We start from the raw sequence: 18,291 nt of genomic DNA on the forward strand, positions 1-18,291 counted from the left end.
ATCTCCTCCTCTCCTCCTCGACCGTGGGGAAGTGTTTTGGGCCCCCACAAAGAATAATAGACCGGGCAATGCCGGCTATCCCTGCTAGTTTCCTATATTTTCGTGAGTTAGATTTGCTTTCAGAATCAGAACTATTATGGTTAACCATTTCATGAGATATTGTAATAAGTTAATGATTTTCTTGTTCACAGACGGAATCTCACAAGTCATTGGTGTTAATTCGTTTTCACTGTGTCCTTTGAAACTCCTGACGATATACAACCGGATCCGGATGGGGCGGAGCGTGTAAGAAGCATGACACGGGGAGGCCAGGAATGGGGAGGCCTGGAACGGGGAGGCCAGGAACGGGGAGGCCTGGAACGGGGAGGAGAGGAACGTGGAGGCCCGGAACGGGGAGGCCAGGAACGGGGAGGCCAGGAACGGGGAGGCCAGGAACGGGGAGGCCAGGAACGGGGAGGCCTGGAACGGGGAGGAGAGGAACGTGGAGGCCCGGAACGGGGAGGCCAGGAATGGGGAGGCCTGGAACGGGGAGGCCTGGAACGGGGAGGAGAGGAACGTGGAGGCCCGGAACGGGGAGGCCAGGAATGGGGAGGCCTGGAACGGGGAGGCCTGGAATGGGGAGGAGAGGAACGTGGAGGCCTGGAACGGGGAGGCCTGGAACGGGGAGGAGAGGAACGTGGAGGCCCGGAACGGGGAGGCCAGGAACGGGGAGGCCAGGAACGGGGAGGCCAGGAACGGGGAGGCCTGGAACGGGGAGGCCAGGAACGGGGAGGCCAGGAACGTGGAGGCCAGGAACGGGGAGGCCAGGAACGGGGAGGCCTGGAACGGGGAGGCCTGGAACCTGGAGGCCTGGAACGGGGAGGCCTGGAACGTTGAGGCCTGGAACGGGGAGGTCTGGAACGGGGAGGCCAGGAACGGGGAGGCCAGGAACGGGGAGGCCAGGAACGGGAAGGCCTGGAACGGGGAGGCCTGGAACGTGGAGGCCTGGAACGGGGAGGCCTGGAACGTTGAGGCCTGGAACGGGGAGGTCTGGAACGGGGAGGCCAGGAACGGGGAGGCCAGGAACGGGGAGGCCAGGAACGGGGAGGCCAGGAACGGGAAGGCCAGGAACGGGAAGGCCTGGAACGGGGAGGCCTGGAACGTGGAGGCCTGGAACGGGGAGGCCTGGAACGGGGAGGCCTGGAACGTTGAGGCCTGGAACGGGGAGGCCTGGAACCTGGAGGCCTGGAACGGGGAGGCCTGGAACGTTGAGGCCTGGAACGGGGAGGTCTGGAACGGGGAGGCCAGGAACGGGGAGGCCAGGAACGGGGAGGCCAGGAACGGGAAGGCCTGGAACGGGGAGGCCTGGAACGTGGAGGCCTGGAACGGGGAAGCCTGGAACGTTGAGGCCTGGAACGGGGAGGTCTGGAACGGGGAGGCCAGGAACGGGGAGGCCAGGAACGGGGAGGCCAGGAACGGGGAGGCCAGGAACGGGAAGGCCAGGAACGGGAAGGCCTGGAACGGGGAGGCCTGGAACGTGGAGGCCTGGAACGGGGAGGCCTGGAACGGGGAGGCCTGGAACGTTGAGGCCTGGAACGGGGAGGCCTGGAACGGGGAGGCCAGGATCGGGGAGGCCAGGATCGGGGAGGCCTGGAACGCGGAGGCCAGGAACGGGGAGGCCAGGAACGGGGAGGCCAGGAACGGGAAGGCCTGGAACGGGAAGGCCTGGAACGGGGAGGCCAGCATCGGGGAGGCCAGGATCGGGGAGGCCTGGAACGGGGAGGCCAGGAACGGGGAGGCCTGGAACGGGGAGGCCAGGAACGGGGAGGCCAGGATCGGGGAGGCCTGGAACGGGGAGGCCAGGAACGGGGAGGCCTGGAACGGGGAGGCCTGGGACGGGGAGGCCAAGATCGGGGAGGCCTGGAACGGGGAGGCCAGGAACAGGGAGGCCAGGAACGGGGATGCCAGGAACGTGGAGGCCAGGAACGGGGAGGCCAGGAACGGGGAGGAGAGGAACGTGGAGGCCTGGAACGGGGAGGCCCGGAACGGGGAGGCCAGGAACGGGGAGGCCTGGAACGGGGAGGAGAGGAACGTGGAGGCCTGGAACGGGGAGGCCCGGAACGGGGAGGCCAGGAACGGGGAGGCCTGGAACGGGGAGGCCAGGAACGGGGAGGCCAGGAACGGGGAGGCCAGGAACGTGGAGGCCAGGAACGGGGAGGCCAGGAACGGGGAGGCCTGGAACGGGGAGGCCTGGAACCTGGAGGCCTGGAACGGGGAGGCCTGGAACGGGGAGGCCTGGAACGTTGAGGCCTGGAACGGGGAGGCCTGGAACGGGGAGGCCAGGAACGGGGAGGCCAGGAACGGGAAGGCCTGGAACGTGGAGGCCTGGAACGGGGAGGCCTGGAACGTTGAGGCCTGGAACGGGGAGGTCTGGAACGGGGAGGCCAGGAACGGGGAGGCCAGGAACGGGGAGGCCAGGAACGGGAAGGCCTGGAACGGGGAGGCCTGGAACGGGGAGGCCAGGATCGGGGAGGCCAGGAACGGGGAGGCCAGGAACGGGGAGGCCAGGAACGGGAAGGCCTGGAACGGGGAGGCCTGGAACGGGGAGGCCAGGATCGGGGAGGCCTGGAACGGGGAGGCCAGGAACAGGGAGGCCTGGAACAGGGAGGCCAGGAACAGGGAGGCCTGGAACGGGGAGGCCAGGAACGGGGAGGCCAGGAACGGGGAGGCCAGGAACGGGGAGGCCAGGAACGGGGAGGCCAGGAACGGGAAGGCCTGGAACGGGAAGGCCTGGAACGGGGAGGCCAAGATCGGGGAGGCCTGGAACGGGGAGGCCAGGAACGGGGAGGCCAGGAACGGGGAGGCCAGGAACGGGGAGGCCTGGAACGGGGAGGCCTGGAACGGGGAGGCCTGGAACGGGGAGGCCAAGATCGGGGAGGCCTGGAACGGGGAGGCCAGGAACAGGGAGGCCAGGAACGGGGATGCCAGGAACGTGGAGGCCAGGAACGGGGAGGCCAGGAACGTTGAGGCCTGCTCCGATTATTGCCTGCACCTCTGTTGTTACAATAAACCGTGTTGATGGACTTCAAGGAGTGATACTGAGTTCTGGGGACATTGCAGTTAACCATTTTGAAATTGCCACTCTTTCGTCGAAATGCTGAGAATGACGTCACAAAGACTTGGAATTACATGCTTCGCCCGAGCATCGGCAGTTCGAACCGTGTCACTTAAATGGAACAGCGCATGTGGAAAAGCCTCGTCACCATTCATACGTCATTTGGAAAGTGGCGCATTTTTTCGTGTTTTGTTTTTACTTCGTTATTATCAGTGGGATTATCTCAGTCTGCAAATGTGGTCTGCTCGAAATCGATTCACGTGTGCAGAATGGCCGCCATTTTGAGGGTTTCATCGTGACGTCATTCCACATCCGGTATGTCGGCTTTCCAGCAATTATATCTGAGGACAGGACTTATTTCGTCGAGCGAAAAAATAGTTTTCAACAGTTTTAGAAGTCATCTCCGTGCATTTAACAACAATACACCAAGGATCATTTTTGTAGTCTTTTGTTTGCTTCTCGTCTTCCCCGAAATGGAGGTCGACCTCAACCAGCGAACTGCCCGGACGTAGTGACGTCACCAGAAACTATCAATTGGATAAATGACAGTGTAACCAAAAACAACAACAACAAATTAAGACCACCTCACACCAGTCACATTCATATACAGTACTGTACAGTGTTGTAGAACAGATTAAACACCTGGGAGCGCGCGCGCGCGCGCGTGTGTGTGTGTGTGTGTGTGTGTGTGTGTGTGTGTGTGTGTGTGTGTGTGTGTGTGTGTGTGTGTGTGTCAAAATCCAGAAAAAACACACCGCGGGTGCAAAAGCATACGCAATCAAGAGTAGGTCACATGGTCACACGTCATACGTCACACGTCATACGTCATACGTCACACGCTAAACGGTTATAACGTTCTCACGTTGTCATGGAGACCTTTTCACCGGAATCCTGACGAGAAAATTCGAGAGACAAAGTGGAAGAAATACTTTTAGGCACAAAAGGAATTGCAGGTGAGGATTAATTTGCACAACGAGAGGGGAGTTGTAGATTGCGATGCATGGAGTTGCCCCGATGATTGGTCTTCTGAGGGAGAGCACGTTTGTTTGTGCCATTGTGACACACTGACGCATTAAAGTTTCGTGTCTTTTCTCGTATTCGCATTTCGTACATCCATTTTTACTTTGCATTGCACAAAATATGGAATTCCCGCTTGGAATGGAAGAGCAAAACGACAGAGGACAAGGCCTGGGTGACTGGGTGTGTTCGAGTGTCACAGAAAGGTAGAGGAGGGGGGGGGGACAATTGAACATTCAATGAACACAGAAGTGTGACCTGGAAAAAACGGATTGTCTCAGTCTCTCGGAAGTCAAGAGGGTGGAGGGGGGGTGGGGTCATATTACAATACAGCGTGTTTGTTTGTCTGTTATTAATTGTTTGTTCGCTTATATATTCGAAACCGGCTTGGCTGATCTCCAACAAACTTTGCATACCTACTCGGAATACCTGTCCTATTCGGGATACCTGTCCTACCCAGGGTACCTGCATACCTACTCAGGGGGAAGATAATGGTGAAAAATCATTCCTCCCTCGAACCCTGAAGCACGATTTTCTCCTGTCCATGTGGTACAGTATATATTGTTGTAGGCCGAGGTACGGTGGCCATAAACGACCACGAGGTGGAGCAGTTGGGCCATCTCCCACCGAACACCCGGAATTTAAAGGTCGTCACCCCGGATAACTCCGGAGTCGACGGGCCACTTAAAGGACCGTGATTGCCAATTCTCTGACAGCGTGGAGTAGGGTCAATAGCCAAATTTCAATATACCTTGGTACCCACGTTGTCAAATTACCGGGGAAATCACACCCACGGCCGACTCTGTCCGAACCGAGTTGCAGGTACCGACTCAGATCCGGCGTAACCGAGGGGAGTTACCAGAGCCGCACCGGTCCCAATGACAACTTATGGCACCAACGGCCTTACTATTTCTCAAGCCCGAACCATGCTAGGCCAATGAAAGAAAACACGAACAACGAACTGGAACATTTAACATGGGGGATTATTTATAAACAATAATCGGAGAGGGGAGCACACAAAGAGCAGAGTTATCCGAATAAATGAAATGCAGGGCATGTACAGTGAGCGAAAAGCACTTAACAGTTCCACTTAACAGACTGGCGTCACACACACACACACACACACACACACACACACACACACACACACACACACACACACACACACACACACACACACACACACACACACAAACACACACACACACACACATACACACACACACACACACACACACACACACACACACACACCCAGAGAAATGGTGGCCACGGCCTCTATTTTGGCCCTTCAGCTCGGGAGGGAAAGGCGAGCAGAGGGCATGGGCCTATTCTTGCACCTATCCGCCTCGTGCAGTCTGGTCGAGCTTGTCTAGTGGCGGGACTCGAACCCGCCACCAACGACGCAGCACCAAGCACCAGGGACCAGGAACGACGCAACGGACGCCAGCCAGCACGGGAACGGACCAGACGAGACGAGCACCCACGGGTAGACGAGAACGCCAGCAGGCAAGACAAGGCTTCTTCTCTTTCTCCTTCTTCTTGACGGCTCGCTACACTCTTATCCTTCCCCTCCCCCACAGGTCGAGGGAACCGCTCTGAGGGACTCACCTCCGGATTGGACGAGGGGCGAACATCCCATCTGGCTGGGCGGGGCCGCCCCTGAGGTGGTCAGCCTCCTGATTCGATGAGGCGTCTCGGGGTGTGTCGAGGCGTCCCGGAGGCCCGCCCCCCCCCACCCCCTCGTAGTAGCTTTCGGCACGCTGGCTTTCCATTGGCTGGGGCGCGCGTGAAATGCTCGCCCTTCGCTCATTGGCTGGAGGAAACGTTCCATGCCCTTCCTCAGGGCGGAGCGTCGATCTGAGGCGATGGAGGCTCCGCCCACGCCTTCAGCCAAAAACACGTGGGCAATGGCGACCGGGTTGAGTGAGGGACGGTGCCATTGTTGTTGTTGTTGTTGTTGTTGTAGAAGATGTATAAAACCTGACTATAAAATAACTCACAGTGCACACATGAAATTCCCATTCGACATAGGGGATGGATTCTAACTATAAACACATACTTCTCGAAATAACTAAACTGCGGGTGCTGCTGACTGTCTGTGTGCACAAGGTTTCCAAATCCGTAACAATATTGTTCACTGACTGAGCCATGAGCACAAAATTAATTTGTCCTCCTCTCCATCCCCATCCCTGTCCCAACCTAAAAAAACCCAACCACCCACAACCCCTCACACCACACGTCCATCACCCTCTCCCCCTCTGCATATTATGAAGAATCTTGCAGGATGGAAAAGAAACACCCTTATTATGAAGACTCCTGCAGGGTGGAGAAGAAAAACCCATGTTATGAAGAATCCTACAGGATGAAGAAGAAAGACCCATATTATGAGGAATCTTGCAGGATGGAAACGAAAGACCCATATTATGAGGAATCTTGCAGGATGGAAACGAAAGACCCATATTATGAAGAATCCTGCAGGATGGAAAAGAAAGACCCATATTATGAAGAATCTGGCAGGATGGAAAAGAAAGACCCATATTATGAAGAATCCTGCAGGATGGAAAAGAAAGACCCATATTATGAAGAATCCTGCAGGATGGAAAAGAAAGATCCATATTATGAAGAATCCTGCAGGATGGAAAAGAAAGTCCCATATTATGAAGAATCCTGCAGGATGGAAAAGAAAGACCCGTATTATGAAGAACCCTGCAGGATGGAAACGAAAGACCCATATTATGAAGAACCCTGCAGGATGGAAACGAAAGACCCATATTATGAAGAACCCTGCAGGATGGAAACGAAAGACCCATATTATGAAGAATCCTGCAGGATGGAAAAGAAAGACCCGTATTATGAAGAATCCTGCAGGATGGAAACGAAAGACCCATATTATGAAGAATCCTGCAGGATAGAAAAGAAAGACTCATATTATGAAGAATCCTGCAGGATGGAAAAGAAAGACCCATATTATGAAGAATCCTGCAGGATGGAATTGAAACACCAGCAGATAAATCTTGGTAAGGTCTCATTCATTGCTAATAATATTTATGACACACCCAACAAAAAAACACAATGAAAAACCACTCGGGGAGCAATGCTTGGCAAAAAAGAACAAAGTCGAATGGCATTCGGTAGAACGCATACTTGTGCCAGGCTGAGCAGTTTACGTTATGTTTGATCTGAACAAAAATCGAATCGGCTTGTTCTTGTCACTTCCCAAACCCTCTCACCTAGTTTTGTCATCACTAGTCCACAACTTTTTTGAGATATGATAAATATAGCTTTTGGCCCATGTTGATCTTTTGACCACAAAAGTAATTGGTGGTTGAATTCAGTGACCTGATATGCAAAATCCTGTTCAAAGTTCAAGTGAATCAGATGAAAATTGAGGATTTCAGAAATTTCACCAAAGTTGTTGACCTTTTGGCCAATGTTGACCTCAATAACAATTGGTGGTTGAATACAGTGAGCTGATATGAAAATCCCATTCATATTTCAAGTCAATCGGATGAAAATTGACAATTTTGGAAATCTGGCCTATGTCGACCTTTTGACCTATTTTGACCTCAAAAATACTTATTCATTGAATTAATTGACCTGATATGCAAATCGTCTTCAACTTTCAAATCAAAATGATGAAAATTGAGGATTTTAGAAATTGCTCCAAAGTTGACCTTTGGCCTCTGTTGACCGTCTGGCCTATGTTGACCTCAAAAATAACTGGTGGTTGAGTTCAGTGAGTTGATGTGAAAATCGTGTTCAAATTTCAAGTCAATCAGATGAAAATTGACAATCAAAAAAATTTGGCGTACGTTGACCTTTTGGCCTGTGTTGACCTCACATTGCCAGTTGATAGACTGTCGCAGGGACGGTACCTGCAATCTCTAAAAGTTTCAGAACGATCGGCTGAGTAGTTTGAGCTGTAGGTGAGCATACAAACAAACAAACGGAACAGATCAACATACTTGGCAAAGAATTTTTTTTACTAAGTTAATAATACTGCAACACCAATAGTTTTCAAACTTACTTGACTTGCTTGTTATGCCATTGACGTGCCTGTTTCATCTTGTTTTGTCTCACATGCCTGTCTCATTTCTTCTTCTTTAATGGCTACAACTATTTCCATGTTCTCGTGGGATTAGCCAGGGGAAGCTTGGCCAAAGTCCTTCACAAACCGGATGGCCAGGTTTGACCTTCATTTAAGGTTAGGGCAGGAATTTGGAATTTGGAATTTTGGCACGGTGCTGGCTATAGCTCTCCTACTCTTCGCGAAGGACACTGTAGGATCTTTAACATCCACCACCTAATGCTGACAGCCTGTTTAACGTCCACTCGAGGGATGGCACACACATTGATGAGTCACTCTGCCTTTGAAACAGTACACTGGGATGACAGTTTATAGCTGGGTCGAGATTGAAACCCAGACTAGACAGCTTTGAAGCATGTGTGTGTGTGTGTTACTCTTGGCCATCCTGCCAGAGAACCAGTCTAAGACATTGAAGATCCTATCGTCTTGTTTATGAAGAGGAAACATTATTGCTGGCACCCTGGCTAAATTAAAAATTCCTGCTACCTCCAGTCGGATGTCAGACCTGGCAAGCTGGTTCGTGGAAGATTTGGGCCAAAAACGTCTCCTGACTAACCCTACAAGAAAGTGGGAATAATTACAGCCATCAAAGCAAGAGTAGTAGTAGTAGTTGTAGTAGTTTTCGTAGTTGCAGTTCAGTTGAATGTCAGGCCTAGCCAGCCAGTTCCAGAAAGGTGGGCCAGAACCATGACACTAGTTCTTAACTGCACATACTCCTCACAAAAGCAACTTTTAACCTGCAAAATAAACCAAATGTTCACAGTTCAGAAAGTTCTTAAATTATTTGTTTTTTGTCGATGCAAACCTTGGTTATTGAGGAAAGAAACCCAGTTAAATAATAATATTTTAAATAAAAGTCATTTTCTGTGCGTCTGTCTATCTGTGTGCGTGTGAAACACCAATCACGCCCAAACTACTGGACCAATTACCACCAAACTTGACCTGATGCATAAATTATATTAAGGAAACTACAACAAGAGCGAGAATTGCTTTGCAACACATGTCCCCAACCGATGTGATTTTTCAAAGTCCAAAAAGGGCATAACTTTGTGAAAAATTGAAGAAACGCCCTGAAACTCAAACTTGTTCTGTAACTTATCATAATAAAGTCGCGTACGAAGTTTCAGTTGAATATGTTAAAGGGTATGGGGAAGAAGTCTGAAAAACCACAAGTGCGACAGACGGACGCACAACAAACCTATAGTCTCCTCCAGTGAACCGCAACATCCATCACTCCCGTTGACTTGCCTGCACGATTTCCAGACTTAAATCTGATCGAATGTGCTCCGAAGGTCCAATGGCGATGCTTTGTGCTAAGCAAGTCCACCCACGGTGTCTTTCTCAACTGAAAGGGGCCCTGGTGGTGCAGATTACAACATCTCAATATTGAGAGCAGGATCATTTACTTTGGTCCGTGTAAAGACATGTACAGGCTTGTATTGGGGTCAATGTTGATCACACATTATTTACGCCGATGTAATATTGTTTGTGATCATTTGTACATTGACATCTTTGATAATTAACAGGTTAATTTCAGACAGGCATGTTGTTTTTCTTATAACAACTTAACTTTCACTTGTTTAATGAAGTGTACAGATCAATGTGCTGATCATCTTCAACCATGCAGGACACAAACAATACAAATCTCGAAACCTTTGTTGCTTAATTTTTGTGAGGAGTACATGTTTTAAGAGAAGAGTATAAATATCGATGCTTTGTTTCACGAGCACAAAACCAATCTTTCTTTCTTTTTGGAGGAGAGGAGGAGGATGATCCTCCTCACGCTGGTAGGGCTGCCAAGTCAGTTTCATTTGCTCGGGTTACAATCCTGGATGGGTTGCCACTACGACACAGAAAGTCAAGGCAAGAATTTGTAATTTGTTCAGGAAGCCAGTCATAGCTCGCCTACTCTTCACGAAAGACACAGTGGGATCTTTAACGTCCACCAGCTAATGTCGGTAGACGGGACGTCCAGTTTAACGTCCATCCGAGGGATGACGCACACCTTGATGAATTACTATGCGTGTGAAACACTGGGATGACAGTTTTTGGCTGGGTCGAGATTCAAACCCAGATGAGACAGGTTTTAGGTGAGCGTGTGTACCTTTACACTATCCTGCTAGTTTGGAGTGGTAAAAAGAGCCTTTTTACTCCACTTCATATATACCATGAGTAATAGAGACGACTGTGAATGACCATGGAGATAGCTGCATGAACATGACCGATATAACTTTGTTTCTTCAAATCGATGTCACATTTCCCTTTTTCACATGTGCTCATTTATCAGCTCCATCCTACTTCCATACTTGTGATACAAGTGAGGTACCTTTAGTGTATCAACCCATTGCTGTTGCTTCCACATCAAGCTTCACCACAGACTACTCCACCATACTCCACACTCAAAGGAACCCGGATGCTTGCCAAGGCGGCTCTGTTCTGCCCTTGATTTATAACACATTTCGAAGATCTGAGTTCATTCAAACTCCGCAATATCAACCATCATTGCAGCAAGTTCCTTTTTGTAGAGGAAGAACTCAACTCCACCATCATCAGATTCCATCCCAGTCACAGATCTTTTCAGCTCAGCAACTATGGCTAAAGAACTTCATGCAGGCCCAACGACAACAGCATCAGTACTTCATGTTACAGAGCCAGGTCTCGCATCCCCAGCTCTTTGATTCACAACCTCAACCATGCCATTCTTGGTCAAACATCCTCCAAGGTGAATGTGATCACTTGTCAAGCCAGATGTCCACGTACAGCACACATTTCCTCCAACCAGCTGTTCCAAGAGCCTGGCACGGCCATCGAAGCCCACGAGCCGCCGAAGAAGGGAAAAAGAAAGGTCGAGATCGTTCACCTTTCAGGGGACAAGAGAACAAAAGTATCTTGAATAAAGACAACATTTCACAATCAAATCAAGACCAGGGTGAAGAGCAGAAATCTGGATGTTCAAAGTGTTCCCCGCTTCAGCTGAAAGACAATATCTTCCGGACAAAAATGAGCAACCATCACGACAGCACATCACCAAACAAGAGCCAACCCAATAATTACCAGTCCTTGCCACCTGGCTCTAAATTGTCAACGAAACTTCCAGAGGCCAGCTCCGGTAGTACTGGGGAGTGCACCATTCTACTGAAATTCACAGCGCTGGACAGTGGAGATAAAGGAGTTATGGTAGAAATTAATGGAGATGAAGAAATTGTTGAGATATACACTTTTTAAAAGTAAATTTTTGTTTTTTTTCCTGTTATATTTTCATTGTTCTAACTTATTTCACTTAAAAGTGCAAAAAAAGAAAAAAAAATCAACCGTTGTGGACACACTGACATTTCCTCTCCTGTACACTCTTACTAATGTGCTATTGTACAAAATGAAATCTACATTTTATCCATACACTGTTATTATTTATTCCCTTTCAATCTGGTACAAGGCTCAAGTGTTGGAATGGTTCCATTTAAAAGTCTGCACATGGTTAATCAATCATCATCCTTCACAGCACTTGATAAGAAAAATTATTCTTCACATCGCTTTGTGGATTGGTCAAAATGAAAGATTAATTTCAAAGTGGCCGGAAGTGTCTGTATTTGTCCAAACACCTGAATATGGGGGAAATCAGCATCTTTATTATTGTTTCCTCTCTATTTCCTGCCCTCCTTCCCTCCAAACTCCATCTAAATCCTTTATACACCTACTCACTTCCACTAAATAAGAGTCTGATTGATGGTCCAGAGGTGGTGCACTTTTCTTGGAGTTGTCTAATCTGGGTTCAATTCTCGACCGGATAATTATCAACTGTCGGAGTGATGTTTGTAGGCAGGGTGCACCTGCCTACGAACCTACGAATCGGATGGACGTTAAGCTTGGGTTTCCTCTACGAGCATTAACTGATGGATGTTAAAAATCATACGGTATCTTTGGTTGAAACCAGGGATCATGATTCATGGACCAAGTTGTGAAGTTTTCTTGTTCTCAAAGTTTTGTTCCGAGAGCTCTTTTCAGAATCGTCACGGCGTCCTGGACAGCTTCCAACCGCAGTTCGTTTGGAGTAATATTCCCAGGAATGGTTTTTAAGATATCCTTAGGCTTCTTCTTCATCATTCCCGTTGCTCCAATTATCACTGGTACAGTTTCTGTGCTATTCAGCTTCCAAAACCTTTCACTTTATTTTTGAGGTCTTGGTATTTGGCCATTTTCTTTATTTCTGCATTGTTTAGACCAAAATTGCTGGGTATTGACAAATCAAATAGGAATGCTTTGTTTTCTATGTTCACAATTGATGGGATTATCACGTCACACGTGAGCATTACTTCCTTGTTTTCAATTGTCGCTTTTCGTTCATGTTTCCATGAGTTTTCTGGAGCTGGGCTGTTGAGACGTTTGCAGATGTGTCATTGGATTACTCTAAACACTTTGTTGTGCCTCAGTGTGTACAGCTGCTCTGACATGAGTTTTTTACATCCCGTTAGGGATAGTAGGTAACATATTTTCTGTTTCTACCTTTCAGAACCTACACCTCTTAGATTGACTGAGTCCTGCCATCTTCTTCAAGCCATTCATATAGTGTTCTTAGCTTGGTTTTTGGCATTTGTTATGATTCGTTCTCTGTCACAGTTGAGCTGACCTCTTAGCCATTCCAATGAGCCTTGTTTGTGTATGCCTAGTCTGTCAAACTCTTTTTATCTGTACCTTCCTGCTCTTTTATCTTTTTCCCAGTTGTCTGAGTATATCTGTTGCTATTTCGCTTTATATTTTTCTTTTTTATGTTTTGCAGTTGTTGGGGCTGTCTGTATTCCTTGCTGTTTTGATTTCATGTGTGACATCTTCCATTTGCACCTGTCTTTGGAAATTCTTTCCGAGATCATTTAGGGATACCTTTTCTAACGCTGTCTTTGTGTTTGCGTACAAATTGGATTCAGTAGTCTGTCAAACTTTTCACATACTCCGCCAATCCTACAGTTGTCATTCTGTGCACTTGGTTGAACTCCATCAAGCTGTTACCTTCTTCTTGTCTCGGTTGGTACCTTCCCGAGATGCATTGATTTTTGTGGATGGTGAGGAGTTTCTTTGTGTTGATATCTAATTTATTGCTTTCCGCTTGTGACCAGTTTATTTTTCCACAGCTCTACTGGAATACTGGCACTGTGAGATGGTTTATGGCTTTGGTTTTGTTCCTTGGGGAGAGGTATGTTTTCAGGATGAGCCTCCTTCTACGCAGTTATTCTTTTATAATTGTTTTCCGCATTTGTTTGTGTCATATTTGTTGGCCCTCTTCTACGCCTAAGTATTTGTATGATGCTTCATTGTCTAGCTCCTGTAGTTATATTTGTGTCAATTTTTATGTTGTCCATTTTTGTTCATCTACCTTGTATGAATGTGCACTTGGTACACTTATCTTGGCCAAATTCCATTTGAATGTGGTCGGAGTACCGTTTCACTAATTTCAGTCATTTGGTGCAAAGAGTTTTGAATCATCCTTGTAAATAGTTGTTACTTTTCCTGTCTCTTTGGATGTGAGGGTGTATTTCACCCCTGGTATTTCAATCTTTCATTCCGAGTGCTGTGATAGCAATGTGGTATTCCAAAGCTCCATTGCTTTCTCAGTCAGTTTGATTATCTTGAGATTGATTTTGTGCAGTTGCATGCATTTTATCATCCATGAATGTGGAACATGCTCAAAAGCTTCTTTGTAGTCTATCCATGCAGTGGACAATTTTGTTCTTCTCATTTTACAGTTTTCAAGTATTGCCTTGTTTACGAGTAGGTGGTCTATTGTTCCATAGCATCCTCTTTACATCCCTTCTATTCTACCTCTGGGCCTCCTTGTTTTGTTGTGTGTGGGAAGTGGTACATAATATCTGTGATGATTCCCAGTGTGTGTGTGTGTGTGTGTGTGTGTGTGTGTGTGTGTGTGTGTGTGTGTGTGTGTGTGTGTGTGTGTGTGTGTGTGTGTGAGAGAGACACTTCATTCTAAAAGGTTCCTGCTGTCATAGAATAATAAAAATTGGAAGCTGATAATCGATTTAGTTTGACCAAAAATTCATGTCTGTTTAATCATAAAGATACCTGTCTAAAAAGCCCGTGTTTATGAGATTGAGGACGAAGAAGTGAGACATTGAGCTTCAATGTCATGGTTTCTGTTGTGGAATAAAAAAAATGGTACTGTTGGAAGGCTAATAATCAATTTACAACTTGGAACAAAATTTGTTGTCTGCTTAATCATAAAGATGCCTATTTTAAAAGCCCCTCTTTTTCGGATTGAAGAAGATGATGTGGGAAAGGGAGCTTAATGTTGCAATTCCAACAGTAACATTTTTCTACAACAGCAGTAATCCTTTCGAAGGACGTGGGAGGAGCACACAAAATTATATAGTAACAAGTCTGAAGACGACAATGGTTCACGAGCGGTATTTGACAAAGTAGATTGTTTCAGAAGTCAAGGATGAGACAATGTGATAATTTTTGACCAAGTTATAAAAATGATCAACATGATGTGGTACGGGTGACAGGTTATTAGCTGCAAAATGTCGAAAACCCGGTTTCTTTCAACAACTTTCAAAATTTGACCTTTGCATAACCTTTAACGGTCACAAAAATGTTGTGGACATTAAAATAAGGAAACAGCTTATTGGAGTTAGTTCGTCGAAGAAGGTCGAAAACCCGGTTAGATTCCCACAACTTTGAAAATTTGACCTTTGTGGCCTTTAAAGGTCAAAGGTCAAGGATTATGACTTTTGGTGCAAAACTTCCTCTGGAACATTCCAGGAACAATATAACGTCATATAGGCTATATGGCATTTCGCATTCCTCGGATTATCCATACTTTGATGAAATCAGCGTAAAAACAAACTTGAAGGGGGCGCCACGGGCAAGGTGTTCGAGAGAGAGCAAAATGGTTTGAAGACTTTAGGTGGGGAATGACCTCAAGATTATGCATAAAAAATATTGTCATCGTAGCTCTCAAAGTTTGGGCGGTCGTATGATTTTTATGTCAAAATTCGCAATTTTCTCAGGTTTTGACCTTGTGACCTTGACCTTGGGACGAAAATGAAAAATCGGACGACAAGTTTAAGATAATTCATTTTGCTATTCAAATACCGAAGAACCCATTCCATTCAGTCAATTCCCTAGGAGAAGATAGATTTGTAATCCGACTACCCCCTAAAAATGGCTACTTTTTGGGCGTGGCTCCGCCCACAATGGGCGGAGCACGCCCTCATCCAGGAAAACACAACTAGACATTGATATCGAACACATAACCAAGTTTCATCAAGATCGGAACAAAGTCCACGGAGTTATGCTCTGGAAAGACAGATACACAGACCGACACACAGACAGACAAGCCGGTAGGCAACATGGGTGGTCGCTAGACTAAGGCGAATTTGAAATATGTTGATAAGAGAAAACATCAGATGGCATTTTTGCCGTTCGTTGTTCCATATAGGAACATGACGAGCAACTGTCCATTCTTCATTTGTGTTCGATTCCCTAACCCTACGTAAGGGAATCCCAATGTGAACGTTGGGGTGAAAGCATATAGTAATATAATTGCATACTAGTCATACAGTTTTTGACGGATCGGGCTGAAAATTTTTGACAAAGAGGTTGATTATAGTGATCATAAAAGCACGGAAGCCGATTTTGGTTTTCAAATATTTTTTTCTAGATTTTTTCAAAAATTTCAAAGTCCCGTTGCTAGGTAACGGTGGCGTCCATAGCAACGGTGCTCAAAAGCATACAACTTGATCCTGGTATGAACCTACCAGTCACGTTTCATCAAAATCGATTGATTCCACTGGTCTCCAGAGCTGTCCATTACATACAAACAAACAGACTAGCCGGTAGGCGACATGGGTGGTCGCTATATAATTGCATACTAGTCATACAGTTTTTGACGGATTGGGCTGAAAACTTTTGACAAAGAGGTTGATTATAGTGCGCATAAAATGGGGGTATGGGAGCCCAAGGTTGTGATTGATAATACTGTACCCGTGTTTCTGGGGGGTATGGGAGCCCAGGGTTGTGATTGATAATACTGTACCTGTGTTTCTGGGGGGTATGGGAGCCCAAGGTTGTGATTGATAATACTGTATCTGTGTTTCTGGGGGGTATGAGAGCCCATGGTTGTGATTGATAATACTGTACCCGTGTTTCTGGGGGGTATGGGAGCCCAGGGTTGTGATTGATAGCGAACGCAGTGAGCTTCATACTTAACGCGTGCACATGAGAGAATAGGAAACAACAACAACAACAACAACAACAACACAATACCCCTGACGATTTGGAATCCGTGTCGTGGCTTTGACCCTTTTGCTTCCGGTTGTTTTTAAACGCTGTGCGGTGTATAAACACGATTGGGTTTTATTGGATTCGCTATATATGCGAGATATCCCTTATTGTCGGGTTTTCCGTCTGTCTTTCTGTGTGTGTGTGTCTGCAACGCGAGGCTCCACAGCACGAACCAGCAAACCGATTTCGATGAAACTTTACCAACATGTGCAGTATTTGTTGGGGATGTGCTCGTTTGAATTTCGTTGCCTAGCAACCACCCGTTGCTGTGCAGCGGCCGAAAAACCGCGTACAGTATTTTCAATACTTGTCCTTCGGTTTTGAATGTAGAGAATCGAGACTTCGGAATTAAATACTTCGAGATATTTAGAAAATTTACTTGAGCCGATTTTTGATTGAGGTTTTATTTTTCAAATGGTAGTCCTTCAAAAATCGGGTGTGTCTATTCACCGTCATTTTTTATGAGGGGCTTAGGAAAGTGGGTGGAGCTTAGGGAAAGTGGACGTGGTTGATGAAAAGTGGGAGTGGTGTAGGAAAGTGGGCGTGGCTTATGAAAAATATTGTGTGGCTCAGGAGGTGTGGTCAAACAAGAGCATTGAGAGAAGTTTATCGGGTTTGTGTGTGTGTGTGTGTGTGTGTGTGTGTGTGTGTGTGTGTGTGTGTGTGTCTGCAACGCGAGGCTCCACAGCACAAACCAGCAAACCGATAATTTATTTATTTACCGAAAACGATTCCACGACCCACACACCACCTCCAATTATTTATTTATTTACCGAAAACGATTCCCCACCCACACACCACCTCCAATTATTTATTTATTTACTGAAAACGATTTCACGATCCACACACCACCTTTAATTATTTATTTATTTACCGAAAATGATTCCACCACCCACACACCACCTCCAATTATTTATTTATTTACCATTTCGGATTCTCCTCCCGACACACCACCTCCAATTATTTATTTATTTCCCGTAAACAATTCCCCACCCACACACCACCTTATTTATTTATTTATTTACCGTAAATGATTCCACGACCCACACACCACCTTTAATTATCTATTTATTTACCGTAAACAATTCCACGACCCACACTCCTCCTCCAATTATTTATTTATTTTCCGTAAACGATTCCACGATCCACACACCACCTTCAATTATTTATTTATTCATCGAAAACGATTCCACGACCCACACACCACCTCCAATTATTTATTATTTAAAGTGGGAGTGGCGTAGGAAAGTGGGCGTGGCTTATGAAAAATATTGTGTGGCTCAGGAGGTGTGGTCAAACAAGAGCATTGAGAGAAGTTTATCGGGTTTTCCGTGTGTGTGTGTGTGTGCATGCGTGTGTGTGTGCGCGCGCGTGTGTGTGTGTGTGTGTGTGTGTGTGTGTGTGTGTGTGTGTGTGTGTGTGTGTGTGTGTGTGTGTGTGTCTACAACGCGAGGCTCCGCAGCACAAACCAGAAAACCGATTATTTTTCAAATGGTAGTCCTTCAAAAATAGGGTGTTTATTTACCGTCATTTTTTATGAGGAGTGCCAGTTGGCAAAATATGCAATAGGAAAAATCTTGCCAGGCAGAGGAACAATTGTATGTGAACCAATATGTCTTGGTAATGAATCTTCGTCAGTGGATCTGTCAGAATGAAAAGCATCGTATCCAGCACTTCGATCCTAGCGAATCCCTCGTCGCCTACCAGCTTGTTTCTATCTTGTGACTATTACTTAACGCGTGCACACGAAGCCGCTTTTTGATTTTCGAAAAAATAAAAATAAAAATATTTTTCGGATTTT

At 46.9% G+C, this 18,291-nt stretch overlaps 2 protein-coding genes across 3 annotated transcripts in view; both read left to right on the forward strand.

Moving 5' to 3' along the window:
- The window catches only part of LOC147031963 (uncharacterized), a 230,344-nt gene that overhangs the window by 184,556 nt on the left and 27,497 nt on the right, over positions 1-18,291 (forward strand). The window contains exons 14-15 of the mRNA XM_085850276.1: positions 313-3,035; positions 13,310-13,386. Of these exons, the coding sequence (XP_085706402.1) occupies positions 313-3,035; positions 13,310-13,386 (2,800 nt within the window). The remainder of the gene's footprint in view (positions 1-312; positions 3,036-13,309; positions 13,387-18,291) is intronic.
- LOC147031966 (uncharacterized) lies at positions 2,899-11,736 on the forward strand. 2 transcript variants are annotated; one of them, XM_085869219.1, is made up of 3 exons: positions 2,899-4,047; positions 5,695-7,131; positions 10,489-11,736. In XM_085869219.1, the coding sequence occupies exons 2-3, from the start codon at positions 6,399-6,401 to the stop codon at positions 11,424-11,426; spliced, it is 1,671 nt and encodes a 556-aa protein (XP_085725345.1). In that variant the 5' UTR covers positions 2,899-4,047; positions 5,695-6,398; the 3' UTR covers positions 11,427-11,736. The 2 variants fall into 2 exon arrangements, with proteins under 2 accessions (XP_085725345.1, XP_085725346.1); XM_085869220.1 differs by having other exon boundaries at positions 6,388-7,131.

Source organism: Eptatretus burgeri, chromosome 2 (assembly GCF_056783735.1).
Source record: "Eptatretus burgeri isolate ZD-2024b chromosome 2, Ebu_testis_v1, whole genome shotgun sequence".
Classification (NCBI taxonomy): domain Eukaryota; kingdom Metazoa; phylum Chordata; class Myxini; order Myxiniformes; family Myxinidae; genus Eptatretus; species Eptatretus burgeri.